Consider the following 14,214-nt stretch of genomic DNA (forward strand, 5'->3'; position numbering starts at 1 on the left):
CTTTCTACCATCTGTTCAGGGGCTTTTTAGGTCTGGTGTTGATGTTGCAGATGGACAGAGCTGTAGAATTGAAATAAGGTGAGATAGAAACCTTTTTATTTTTTATGGTTCAGTAGTATCAGAGATGTTTGGGCCTGTTTGGCTTATTGCTAAAAATAAATTGTATGCTTGTTGTGTTGGGGCCCATGAAAATGTTGGCAGAGCAAGAACCACTGGCACGACTGGGTCAGTTAAAAACAATCCTTCTTGTCGATCCCTGCTATCTGTTTTTCAAAAGTACCAAGCTTGTTCTTTAGACAGAATGTTGAAAAATAAGCATGCCTGTAAGCAAAAGCCAAATACAGCCTCTTGTTTTCCTTTGCAGTTTTTTAGAGATCTATAATGAGCGTGTTCGTGATCTACTGAGAGGTGTGGAACAGAAGAAACCAGCACCCCTGAGGGTTCGAGAACACCCAAAGAAAGGGCCATATGTGCAGGGTGAGTGTTCACAAACAGCAAACTTAAAGGTATAGTTCACCCAAAAATCATCATTCACTCACCAATCATGTTGTGCCAAACCGTATGACTTTCTTTTGTGGAACACCAATAGATGTTAGGTAAAATGTTAGCCTCGATCAATGAAAATGAATGGTGACTGAGTCTAACATTCTGTCTAAATCCATAGAAGGAAAGTAAAACAGGTTTGAAACAGCATGATGGTAAGTAAATTATTTTTGGGTGAACTATCCCTTTTTCAGTCTAGGGAATTCTCTTATATTTTCTGAATATGTTTCACCTCGCATAACCACCTCACATAACTTAATTCCCACCACTGTTTGGGCCGAGGGTGGTCAGCTTGTAGGTCTGTTTCTGCTCCTCTATCCCTCCATGACTCTGCTCATATTTTTTGCCTCTCAATCTTGCCCTCTTTCTCTCTCTTTCTCTCTTTCTCTCTTTCTCTCTCTCTCTCTCTCTCTCTCTCTCTCTCTCTCTCTCTCTCTCTCTCCAACATCCAGTCATTGTGTGTATTAGGAGAAAGCCCAGTGCAGCAAAGGAAGCGACCTCACTTCCAGGTGGCTGCTTGGAGCCCAGTGGAGTAGTAGTGATGTCTTTCACACATATGTACTGTACATCAGTGGCCCCCAAAAGTATTTGGACACTTAGATAACTCATAAAAATGTATGAATTTCATTGCATTAGATTAGATAATAAAACAGCAAACTAAGTGGCATCTGCAAACATACAATGCTAGACCTTTTCTCAGAACTAAAGTCATGTTTCTTAGTCATGTTTGCAATTACTTTTAACTAAATGGTCCCAAGGTCATTTTCAGGAGATGAGAAGTCAGTTCCTCTTGAAGGGATAGTTCACCCAAAAATGAAAATTCTTTCATCATTTACTCACTCTTATGCCATCCCAGATGTGTATGACTTTCTTTCTTCTGCTGAACTCAAGAGAAGATTTTTAGAATAATTTCTCAGCTCTTTGGTTCATACAATGCAAGTGAATGGGTGCCAACATTTTGAAACTCCATAAATCAACATAAAAATAATCCAGAAGACTCCAGTGGTTAAATCAATGTCTTCAGAAGTGATATCATAGGTGTGGGTAAGAAACAGATCAACATTTAAGTCCTTTTTTACTATAATTTCTCCTCCCTGCTCAGTCAATCTCCACTTTAACTTTCACATTCTTCTTATGTTTTTGGTGATTCACATTCTTCATACATATCGGCCCCCTACTTGGCAGGGAGAAGAATTTAAAGCAAATAAGGACTTAACTATTGATCTGTTTCTCACCCACACCTATCATATCACTTCATATCACACTGTGTCACTGAGTGATGATGACCAACTGCAGCATGTGCCAGCCAGACTTCACTTCAGTCTTCTAAGACAGATTTCACAGAGGATGAATTGATGCAAACTCAAAGACATGGGATTCTTAGGGGCCTGGGTAGCCTGGGTAAAGACGCTGGCTACCAAACCTGGAGTTCGCTAGTTCGAATCCCAGGGTGTGCTGAGTGACTCCAGCCAGGTCTCCTAAGCAACCAAATTGGTCCGGTTGCTAGGGAGGGTAGAGTCACATGGGGTAAACTCCTTGTGGTCGCTATAATGTGGTTCGCTCTCAGTGGGGCACGTGGTGAATTGAGAGTGGTTGCTGCGGTGGATGGCGTGAAGCCTCCACACGCACTATGTCTCTGTGGCAACGCACTCAACAAGCCACGTGATAAGATGCACGGATTGACTGTCTCAGACGCGGAGGCAACTGGGATTTGTCCTCCACCACCTGGACTGAGGCAAATCACTACGCGACCACGAGGACTTAAAAGCGCATTGGGAATTGGGCATTCCAAATTGGGAGGAAAAAAATAATAATAATAATTAAAGTTCGTATAAAATCATCTTGTTTAATCATTGACCCACAACACTTACTTAGTTTACTAATTGTATCCACTATATTAGTATAGTTCTAAATATAAATAACTAATATTGGCATTATGTTCATTCATTTTCTGTTATAGCATAATTTCATGTACAGCTGCTTTGAAACAACGCCTGTTGTGAAACGCGCTATACATATAAATTTGACTTGATTTCTGAAGATATGGATTAAAAGACTGGAGTCGTATGGATTACTTTTATGCTGCCTTTATGTGCTTTTTGGAACGTAAAAAATTTGGCACCCATTCACTTACATTGTGAGGACCTACAGAGCTGAAATATTCTTCTAAAAATTATAATTTGTGTTCTGCTGAAGAAAGAATGTTATACACATCTGGTATGGCAAAAGGGTGAGTAAATGAGAGAGTGTACATTTTGAGGTGAACTATTCCTTTAAGATTACACAGATGTCTGAGCAGAGCCACAGGTGTAGTTCATCACATTAACTATGGACATGTTACACTACCGGTCAGAAGTTTTGAAACTCTTACTCATTCTTTATTATAATTTCTTTTCACATTTTAGAATAATAGTAAAGTCATTAAAACTTTGGAATAACATAAATGGAACTATGGGAATTGTGTTGTGACTAAAAAAATAAAAATAAATCAAAAATGTGTTATATTTTAGCATCTTCAAAGTAGTCACCCTTTGCCTAGAATTTGCAGACATGTACTCTTGACATTATCTCATCATCATTAATATCATTATTCTTGAGATATCACCCTGGGACGCTTTTTAAACAGTATTAATGGAGTTCCCATCTATGTTGGGCACTTATTGGCTGCTTTTCTTTATTATTTGGTCCAAGTCATCAATTTAAAAAAACTTTTTTTTAATTTTTTATTAAATTTTAGATTTATAATGAAATAAATTAATATGGTGGCACAATTATATTTTTGTCTACAAAACTAATTTCAAACATTTAAGCATACGCCTTCAGATCAAAAGATTTTTAAGATCATGGGAAACATTTCAGTCAAGTGTTTCAAAACTTTTGACCGGTAGTGTACATTGGACAACCACAAAGTTTACACATCCTTTTTGTCTTAATTTTGAACTGTTTGAGTTTCAAGACTTGGCATACTGTACTTCTTTCTGAGAATTGTTATGCTTGAAAAGTGTGCTTGTTATCTAATGCAGTGTAAGCACTACAATGCACTTGCATGTAGCATCATCTCTTCCTGATTTTATCCTGTTTACATAATTTAAGTTTCTTTGTCCAATAGGAAGAGAGTATCTGTGACTCATATCTCAGAAAAAATTATGATGATTATACTGTACCTATATGTTGTTTCTAGGTCTTTCTCAGCATGTAGTGACCGATTACAAACAGGCGGTGGATCTGCTCGAGGAGGGCATCGCTAACCGCATCACAGCCGCTACACATGTCCATGACGCTAGCAGTCGATCGCATGCCATCTTTACCATTCAATACATACAGGTTCGAATTGCATGTCCTCTCCATAGCACCATCAGTCTGTCTTTTGCCCAGTTTATAGACATTGCAAACTGCATTAGGTTAGTTTAGTTGACTGTTTAAAGCATATTGCTCTATGTGGGGGCTGGTTATTCCAGATATTTTCTTGTTTGATTATCAAATTACCTAAAGTATGACTAAAGCACTAAGAATGCTGTGTCTAATATTCTTGTAACAGTCACTATATGCGCACACCTTTGTAATCCTGTCTATTGTGGGTTTTTTTGTAGGCTATTCTAGAAAATAACCTACCTTCGGAAATTGTGAGCAAGATCAATTTAGTGGATCTGGCTGGCAGGTTAGATTTTTTTTTTTTTTTTTTAGTTAAACCAACAGTACATATACTGTGAAAAAGAGAAGCCATTATATGTGGTCAAGTTGCCCCCTAGTGGTTGATCACTGAAAGGCCAGCTTAATGGTGAACAGTGAAACTCCATCCTTTGTGCTATGTCAGTGAGCCAGCAGACCCGCACTACTGCAGAGACAGAATAACAGAGGGAGCCAACATCAACAAATCTCTCGTCATCCTTGGCATCGTCATCTCTGCTCTTGGTAAGCAATGACCTTCTTTACTCTTCCTCTCTACCCTTATTAGTGGTGCAATAACCGAGTCAGAATCTGCATACTGTCAGAGTATGTACTGATGTATTTTTATGTACACTATTTGATGAAGAATGTACTTACTTTAGGTATGAGTATTATGAATACATTCCCGAGCACACAGTATTTCATACGGGAATGTGGTTATTATCAAAGTCCCTTTTACAGGCAAGTCAGTCAACTTGTCCATCTTGGGAACGCTCCCAGGCAGCTATTTTCTATGGAGACAAGCAGCATAAAACTACAGCTCATATCTACTTGAATGAGGAATGATCGAAATCTCCAAAACGGTTGGTCAAGATTACGATCAAAGAACATATTTCAAATCAGCAGTGAAATCTGAAAACAGTGGTATCATTAATTGTGCTTCTTTAGCTCAAATCATGCTAAACAAATGCAATTTTTCAGTTTGGTCGAGCTAATGTGCATGCGCGTTCTCGAGTTGACTGACAGGCGTTGTCTGTATCTGAAAGGTGATTGGCTCTTTTATCTGTAAGGTAGGACTTCATTTTCTACATCTGCCATATTGGGTGTTCCAATTTCTCCCATTAATTTTAATAAAAGTTCTCTGTCTCTGGCTAAATAGTCTCGGGTATTATTCTTTGACTCAAATGTATGATGTAATGACAACAAGGTGAAAATTATTACTCTGATTTTGTTTAACAGGTACAATTTAACCCCAAGGAACAACTTTCATAATATATATAGCACTTGCAGTTGAAAAGAACCACCTGATTTGCTGTTTTATTGTAATTCAGCATTTTGAATCTCTGTAGTAGAGAAATATACATATTTGGACATGGGTAATCACAGTTGCTGATGCTCATACAGTACTGTGGGGGTATGGATTAACAGCCATAACCTTAAGTATTAAACATGGACATGTAACTTTGTGCTACAGAAATAACTCATTGTCTATGAACAATAACTCAAATTGTGCTAGAAGAGATATGTGCACTTTCCTCAGCAATTGAACTTAGAATAAATGCCTGGCGGATGATAAAATGGGCAAAAACGTCCCATTGACTTAAATTGAAGGACTTGGGAGTGGGCTCTTCGGAGTGGCCAGTATGCAACCATCCAAAAAACCCTAGAAACCACATAGTTATACTTAAAACCACCAAGAACACCTAAGCAATCATGTTGCAATGCCCTCGCAACCGCCAGCATAGTGGCAGCAAGTTTTGCACGGGCAAGTACCACCCACATTTTCTAAAGAATATGTAAAATTCTCTTTATCTTTTTTCCCTTGTTAAATTTAATTGTTGCTGCCACATCCAGCCCAGAACTGTCAGATGTTTTTCACTCCTTGTTAAATTAAATTACTGCTGCCACCTCCAGCCCAGAACTGTCAGATGTTCAGCAGCAGTCAGAGCATTAACAGTGTGCCCAGTGAGGGTGAAGGGAGCACAGTAGGCAGCCAGTCCAGCTCTCTGTCAGGCAGCGGACGCAGACATTGCTTCATCCCTTACAGAGACTCCATCCTCACCTGGCTCCTCAAAGACAGTCTGGGCGGCAACTCCAAGACTATCATGATTGCAAGTAAGTCAAACCAGCACTGTTGGTCAGCACCATATGTTGTGTTTTGGTTGCTGGTCCCCAGCTTGGGATATTGGTGTGCTGGTATTCCTAGCAGGCTTCTAAACTAGGTTAACCAGCAAGAGTATCACGAGAAGGACCATGCTGGTTGACTAGCTTTACCAGCTAACTAGACCAGCCAGAACCAGGCTGGGCCAGTGAGGAAATTCATGCTGGTATTCTCAGCAGGGAACTGATTCTGAGATTCTTCTCATTGTTCTCCAGCTGTCTCACCATCCAGCAGCAGCTACAGTGAGACTCTGAGCACCCTCCGCTATGCAGCTCAAGCCAGGAACATTGTCAACAAGCCAAGAGTCAATGAGGTGTGTCCAGATGAATCTGTAGAAATTGATGTACAAACATCAGCTTTTAAGAAAAGTCTGTGGTGCGTCTACTGATTAGAAATAAAATAAAACCATTTACTTGTTTTACTTCAGGACGCCAATGTAAGGCTGATCAGAGAACTGCACGAGGAAATCGATTGTCTGAAGAGCATGCTGCTCAGCTTCGAAATGGTATGACTTACACGTCATCCTATCTAGACACAACACATAAAACAACAAGCCGAAATGTAACATTTCTTAATATTTAACTGAAAGCTAAATGCTGTGCAAAGTGACAAAATAAAAGTCAATCAGAACATATTTGATGTTCAGTGTAGAGCTGTGTGGTGTAGGATTTTGAACAAGTGAGATTTCACTATAGTTAGACTTCTAAAGCAATGAAAATCGAAGCAAAGTAACAGACAAAATGTCACGGCTGGTTAGAGATAGTCATGTTGCACCTGGTTAGCCAAATGTCCATATTCAGACTAAAGTGTTAGTGGTGTGCTCACTGATTGCCTTTGCCATTCACAGCAGAGGAACCCCAGTCCATCGCTCAATGATGCGAGAGAAGGCAGCCTGTCTGATATAGTCCTACAGAAGGAACTGAAGGTTAGTTCACCTTATTGAAACTATATAGTCGGATACTAAATTATTGTACCACTTTTCACCATCTAACACCCCTACACATAACAGAGCAAATATTTAATTACTGCAATGCCCATTTAAAGTAATTAATGGAAGAACTACAAAATGGAAACAAAATGGACTTTTATGTGAAAAAATTTAATTTAATGTACTATCAGACACCATTTTTATTCTTCCCACCAACCACCAAACTGCAAAGATTGTGTGACACCATAGTCAGAGAAGGAGACATCTATGCTGCCTTCACAAACCAACCAGATGAAGGAGTCTTAGTAGATTGGATATTGTGCCAAAATTGGATTCAGATGTGCCTTGACGCTATTCCATTTTCGTATACTTCCTCAGAAGGCAGCATTTTTGAGCTTTTAGGCACAGCCCATATTTTCAATCACTCATGTTTTCTTTGCAGGTGGAGCAGCTGACTAAAGACTGGTCTGACAGTTGGTATGATATGCGATCCCTACTAGAACACTACAGTGTGGACATAAATCAGGACAGAGCTGGAGTCCTTATCCACTCCTTCCTGCCTCACCTCATCGCTCTGGAGCCAGACGTCCTCAGCACAGGGGTCACCATATACCGTCTTCAGGTACTGGCATATCTGTAGAATTTTCTCCTTGAAATTTAGCATTATCCAGCTATTTATATGCAATGTAGACTTTAGTCATGGTAGATGCCATATCTAAGTTCATGTGAATGAAAATGAGGCTGTGAGGGATAGACATACTTGTCTATTTAATTTTTATCTTAAGGTCCTAGGTCACGTCTGGTTTTCACAACCTGTGTTTTTTGTCCACTGTAATTTTTTTAACTGATCTCACAGTGAAATCAGAAACAGTAAGTTGACTTTTCTTTAGCTAAAATCAGACTGTTTTTACCAAAATTCAAAACACTGACCCCTGTGGCCAAAGTGATGAGTGTTGTTGGGCATATGGGACCGTATTTTAGAGCTCCTTGGTATGGATATGTGTGAGCTCTGTTTTCCGGATATAATGTCCACAAAGGGGTGTCAGAAGCAAGTTGTGAAGGGAGTTGTTTTCATCCCTACAGGCAGTAATACAGTGAAGAGGAATGCATATTTTATTAACTGCCCCCCCCCCCCAGATTAGGGTTCTGGCATCTAATGACTATGGTCTATTGCTTTTTCCAGACATTTCATAACCATTGACTCTTCAGCTAGTCTGCTTTCTAAAAAAGCCCTCTGCTCTTTCTGGTGTTTAACTAATTATTTTTCTTTCCCTTCGATAGATTCTCCCTTCATTTCTCTTTTGTCTTTTCCACTCTTGTTCTATGTGCAAAACTCTTGAGATACTTCTCACAGGAAGGTAAAGAAGATCTTTGGTCTTGTTGCCTTGCTCTCTCTGCTCCATTTTCCTCTCTCTTTTTCGCTTTCCTACCTTTGTGCGATTGTGTGGTACATTTAGTGAGAGTTCCTCAGTGGTGTTTACGTAAATCTGTGCAAGGAGTTTAGCCCTCATTGCCCATGAAATTCTCCAGACTTTGCAGTTTCAGCATTTTCGCTCCTTCAAAAGCTAAAACCACCTGGGAATGATTCTGTGCCTAGATTTATACAAGCAGGCATTTTATCCTTCATGAAAAACAGTTTTGAGGTGTGAACAAAGCTGGAGATAACTGCAAATGGAAGAGCTGGAAGAAAGACATTTTATGAAAAATGTTTTGTTTTGTACATGTCCAACAGTGTGATGTACTAAATGCTTACATTGAAGTCCTTTTTAATGTTTGTTCTTTTTTGATGCTGTAGGAAGGGGTGACAAGAATCGGGCCTCAGGATGAGAATTTGGAAGAGCCCCACATAGGTATCTCATATTCATCTCAACATCTTTGATTAAGTCCTGTATGGCAGTACAATCGTTTGATTGAACAGCAGTGATTGATTTTGCTCATCAACCCCTCAGTTCTGCCTGATGGTTCGGCATGCGAGATTGAGAATCAGAGTGGTGTGGTGACTCTGAAGCCTGTCCCGGGGAATATCTGCATGGTCAGTGAGAGAGAGGTCACTGCACCCTGCAGACTCGCACAAGGTAAATACAATGTACACAAAGACCACTTTACACCCATTTCTTTCCTGTACAGACCTGTACATACAAAATATCAGTTTAACGTTGGTTTATACTGTATTGTATGTCCTAATGTTTTGTTGTTGATCTCTATTATCCCTAAGGTGCAGTGATAACTTTAGGAGGAGTTCATAAGTTCAGGTTTAATCACCCTGCAGAAGCAGCAGCTCTGAGGGAGAGGAGACGGGTACAGTCAACAGATATTACATCTACAGTGGCATGCTAAATTTTGGGCACCCCTGGTCAAAATTTCTGTTGCTGTGAATAGTTAAGTGAGTAGAAGATGAACTGATCTCCAAAAGGCATAAAGTAAAGATGAAACATTCTTTTCAAGCAATATTATTGTATTATTTTTATTTTGTATAATTTAGAGTGAAAAAAGGAAAGGAGCACCATGCAAAAGTTTGGGCACCCCAAGAGATTTGAGCTCTCAGATAACTTTTACCAAGGTCTCAGACCTTAATTAGCTTGTTAGGGCTATGGCTTGTTCACAATCATCGTTTGGAAAGGCCAGGTGATGCAAATTTCAAAGCTTTATACATACTCTGACTCCTCAAATCTTGTCCCAACAATCAGCAGCCATGGGCTCCTCTAAGCAGCTGCCTAGCACTCTGAAAATTAAAATAATTGATGCCCACAAAGCAGGAGAAGGCTATAAGAAGATAGCAAAGCGTTTTCAGGTAGCCGTTTGGTAGTTCAATTTGAGGTCTGGAAGACCAAGAAAACTTTCAGAGAGAACAACTCGTAGGATTGCTAGAAAGGCAAATCAAAACCCCTGTTTGACAGCAAAAGACCTTAAAGAAGATTTAGCAGACTCTGGAGTAGTGGTGCACTGTTCTACTGTGCAGCGACACCTGCACAATTATGATCTTCATGGAAGAGTCATGAGAAGAAAACCTTTCCTGCATCCTCACCACAAATTTCAGTGTCAGAAGTTTGCAAATGAACATCTAAACAAGCCTGATGCATTTTGAAAACAAGTCCTGCGGACTAATGAAGTTAAAATATAACTTTTTGGCCACAATGAGCAAAGGTATGTTTGGAGAAAAAAGGGTGCAGAATTTCATGAAAAGAACTCCTCTCCATCTATTAAGCACAGGGGTGGATCTATCATGCTTTGGGCTTGTGTTGATGCCAGTGGCACAGGGGAACATTTCACTGGAAGAGGAAAGAATGGATTAAATTAAATACCAGCAAATTCTGGAAGCAAAAATCACACCATCTGTAAAAAAGCTGAAGATGAAAAGAGGATTGTTTCTACAACAGGATAATGATCCTAAACACACCTCAAAATCCACAATGGACTACCTCAAGAGGCGCAAACTGAAGGTTTTGCCATGGCCCTCACAGTCCCCCGACCTAAACATCATCGAAAATCTGTGGATAGACATCAAAAGAGAAGTGCATGCAAGACGGCCCAAGAATCTCACAGAACTAGAAGTCTTTTGCAAGGAAGAATGGGCGAAAATCCCCCAAACAAGAATTGAAAAACACTTAGCTGGCTACAAAAAGCTTTTACAAGCTGTGATACTTGCCAGGGGGTGTTACTAAGTACTGATCATGCAGGGTGCCCAAACTTTTGCTTCGGGCCCTTTTCCTTTTTTGTTATTTTGAAACTGTAAAAGATGAATATAAAAAAGTAAAATTGCTTAAAATATTAAAGAATCTTTAACTTTAAGCCTTTGGGAAATCAGGCCATCTTTTGCTCGCTTAGCTATTCACAGCAACAGAAATTTTGATCAGGGGTGCCCAAACATTTGCATGCCACTGTATATATAAAGGGGTTCAGAATGAAAAAGACCACATAAAAAAACTGGGAGTTAAAGTCGAATTTTAGTTTATAAAGTTTTAGTGTTTAACTATTTTAATACAACAAAACTGCTGATAAACAGTATGTACAAGGCATTTTCAGATTAAAGAAAATAAAAGGCATTCCTACACTGCTAGAAAATAAAATAAAATACACATTTTAAAGTATTATTTACTTATTTAAATATATAAAAATATTTAAGTATTTTTCTTATTTTCCACTAAAAATATCGAAGTCTTAAAACAAGATAAATTTAATTTTTATCTTTAAAAATTTTAATTTTAATTTTATTTATTTTTTTATACCACTATGAAGATAATTTGTATTGTTTTCAGAGAAATCCAACAAAGTTTAGTCAATTTTTATAACAAGTAAAACTATCTGACAATGATTGATTCAAAGGGAAAACAAGTTTATTTCTCTTACCCCATAGGCAAATATTTATTTTTCTTGCTTTAAGCATAAATCCCAGTAAATTTAGTTACATTTCTTACCTGAAATAAGACAAAAATACTCTTGGAAAGAAAATGAATTTTTGTAGTGAAGAGATATTATATGTTAGATTTGTTTATAACAAGGACTTGCACACATGAAAAAGTTATGTTTCTTATGTAAATTTTCATGCATAGCTAAAATTTCATGAATGCAAAACAAAGTTACTTAATTTCCTTGAATTGAAGAGTAATAGTAATTTTGTGGTCTTTGCAGACCAGTGAAGGAGGTCTGATCTTCAACTCTACATACCTCAACCTGCTCAGTTCAGACTCCAGGTAAATATGTTCTTGTTAATTCAAGAACAATACATTTCAGAACAATAAAATGCTTCCTCCTCTGTTGATGTATTGCTCAAGTTCATGATGTTTCTAAATGTTGAACTGGTAATGAGCTCTCTGGAGAAACGTTACCTTGTTTATAGAATTTACTTGCAGTAGTTGGGTTACTACAGGGAGTATGCAAACAACAAAGGATAGGATAGATGGAATTAAATTAGTTTGTTCACTTTGTTTTTGTAATGCATTATTAAATCAAATACTTTCACTTGAATTGTTTTTGTTTCCTCTTGAATATTTAAACAGTGAACATATTGCTTTGTGGTGGACTAGTGCCTCATCCCCAGTGTGTGTGTTTATGTTTGTTGTTGTGTGCGCAGGGTTGCAGGAGCAGGTTGTCATGAGGACGGCAATGGACCAGCTCCTAGACTGCGACTAACGGAGCAGCAACGGTACGTAGAGTGTTTACAAGACGAGATTCCGCTGGAGCAGAGACGAGCGGAGAGAGATCTGGAGAGTGAGCAGGCCTGTCTCAAACAGCAACACTCTGAGAGTGAGTACTGAACATATTGACATACTTAAAGGCTTGATTCAATGCTGGATCACACTTTTATAATACATTTTACTGCTTTGTTTTAACCTTTAAGAAGTATCAGAAATTGTATACATGGCCTGCTTTTAAAACGTAATTTAATGCAGTGGATTTAAGACATCTGTTATATTTTCCACCAATTTAGAATTTTGCACCTGTCTATTATGAGGAATGTCTTTTGACAGTGTGTAAGGGAGTTTCTTCAACTATGGGTGTATTTGGCCTTATGGATTTATGGAAAATAAAGTCTTAAAACCTTTTTACAAACATGGCCTTTTCTGTCTTCTTGTTAAACAAGTACACAAAATTTTGGTACAACTTTATTGGAGGCCAAATTGTTTCTTGTGGTCACTGTAAAAAAATAAAATGTAACATTTTTTTTATTTACAGTAAAACTCCGGTGGCTGTGGTTGCCAGAAATTTACAGTCAAAAATATGATGACCATGTTTCAGGCTTTATGGGATGTAATTTTGATTAGGGATGCACCGATCTGATACCTGGATCAATATCGGCTCTGGGTCCGAGGAGCCCAATCCAAATCCGATTCTGTGTTAGTAATATTCATTACTGTGAACCATAAAAGCATTAAAGTAGTCCATATGACTCTGTGAATCGTAGTAAATCAACGTGTTTGAAAAGTAAATATATAGTCTGCATGCGCAGCGCTTTTCATTGAATGCGTACTGTTCTGTTGACACACACTTGCGCTAGTGTTTTCAGAGAGCGGCGCGCATTATGTGAGCACAACTAGATGCTCAATAGTTCGGTTTGCCTGTAACATGCATTGAGAACAGCACCGGAGGAGCCTTTCACAACAATTTGAATAAGTGTATTAAAATACTGTGAACTAGGTTACACACACACACACACACACACACACACACACACACACACACACACACACACACACACTCTCTCAAAGGACTTCTGTAGTGTTCCGACCATAAAAATAAAAGCCCAAGGGATTTAAAGTTAAAAAGGCATGACTGAATATATTACTTCTGTATAACAAATTTCTAAAAGTTAATCAATATTATTATTATTATTATTATTATTATGATTGTTTATTATAATTATTTGTTTACAAATTACAACAATACTTAAGTTTAAGGTTTTAAAAAATAATTATGTGAATGAAAAGGCGACTTGTATCCTATTACAACTAAATTGAGCAAAAAAAGAGATTTGAATCCTTTTAAGTCTAGATACAAGTTGAAAAAATTAGCAAAGAGAATTGGTTTCTTTTCTACTGAAGACTTTCACATAAATTACTGTTATTTTTGCTGCTGCATTATCCAGTAGACTAGTTAACAATTAAGCTTTTCTTAATAGGCTGGACATTTATATTGTAGTAATGTGTAGTTAGAGGTTTGTTTCTTTTCATATAAAAGTGTACCCCCAATAAGTTCCACACAGTAAGGTAAAGATATTGTACACTAATTAGGAAAACAAATTAGTTTTTTAGTTTTTTACTGTAGCATTTTTACATTCTTTACAGTTAAAATTATGGTAATTTTTTACAGTGTAGAAATGACGTAATAACTGCGACAGTCGTAAAAATTTATATAAATCATTTTCACACAACAAAATTACAGAAGTTTATTTCACTCTTTATATCATTATAAATATTAGAATTCATATTTTTTTGTGATGATCTGGCAGTTTAAGATTGAAATTCTGGGTCTGGGACAAGGGTAGAACAATAAAATCTATAAATAAGGCATTTGAAAAATAGCAAAAAAATAAATGATGAAGGCATGGTAAAAAGTTTCAAAGACAGTTTTAAATTGAACCATCATAAAAAGTTTTAATTAAAATTACCCCCTGGCTCATTATAGTGCCTGAGTTTGAAGAAACACCCATTAATCTTTCAATCAACCCCAGTCAAAACTTAAAGCATATAGTTACACA

The 14,214-nt window shown here is 37.8% G+C and overlaps 1 protein-coding gene across 1 annotated transcript in view; it reads left to right on the plus strand.

The window, feature by feature from the left end:
• Positions 1-14,214, plus strand: part of LOC127411099 (stAR-related lipid transfer protein 9-like) — a 51,218-nt gene that overhangs the window by 34,164 nt on the left and 2,840 nt on the right. The window contains exons 6-20 of the mRNA XM_051646465.1: positions 20-78; positions 365-477; positions 3,725-3,867; positions 4,134-4,201; positions 4,358-4,455; positions 5,845-6,045; positions 6,307-6,404; positions 6,519-6,596; positions 6,939-7,016; positions 7,462-7,641; positions 8,815-8,869; positions 8,969-9,094; positions 9,235-9,317; positions 11,649-11,710; positions 12,091-12,263. Coding sequence (XP_051502425.1) covers positions 20-78; positions 365-477; positions 3,725-3,867; positions 4,134-4,201; positions 4,358-4,455; positions 5,845-6,045; positions 6,307-6,404; positions 6,519-6,596; positions 6,939-7,016; positions 7,462-7,641; positions 8,815-8,869; positions 8,969-9,094; positions 9,235-9,317; positions 11,649-11,710; positions 12,091-12,263 — 1,615 coding nt within the window. The remainder of the gene's footprint in view (positions 1-19; positions 79-364; positions 478-3,724; positions 3,868-4,133; positions 4,202-4,357; positions 4,456-5,844; positions 6,046-6,306; positions 6,405-6,518; positions 6,597-6,938; positions 7,017-7,461; positions 7,642-8,814; positions 8,870-8,968; positions 9,095-9,234; positions 9,318-11,648; positions 11,711-12,090; positions 12,264-14,214) is intronic.

The sequence above is a fragment of the Myxocyprinus asiaticus genome, chromosome 20 (genome assembly GCF_019703515.2).
Source record: "Myxocyprinus asiaticus isolate MX2 ecotype Aquarium Trade chromosome 20, UBuf_Myxa_2, whole genome shotgun sequence".
In the NCBI taxonomy this organism is placed as follows: domain Eukaryota; kingdom Metazoa; phylum Chordata; class Actinopteri; order Cypriniformes; family Catostomidae; genus Myxocyprinus; species Myxocyprinus asiaticus.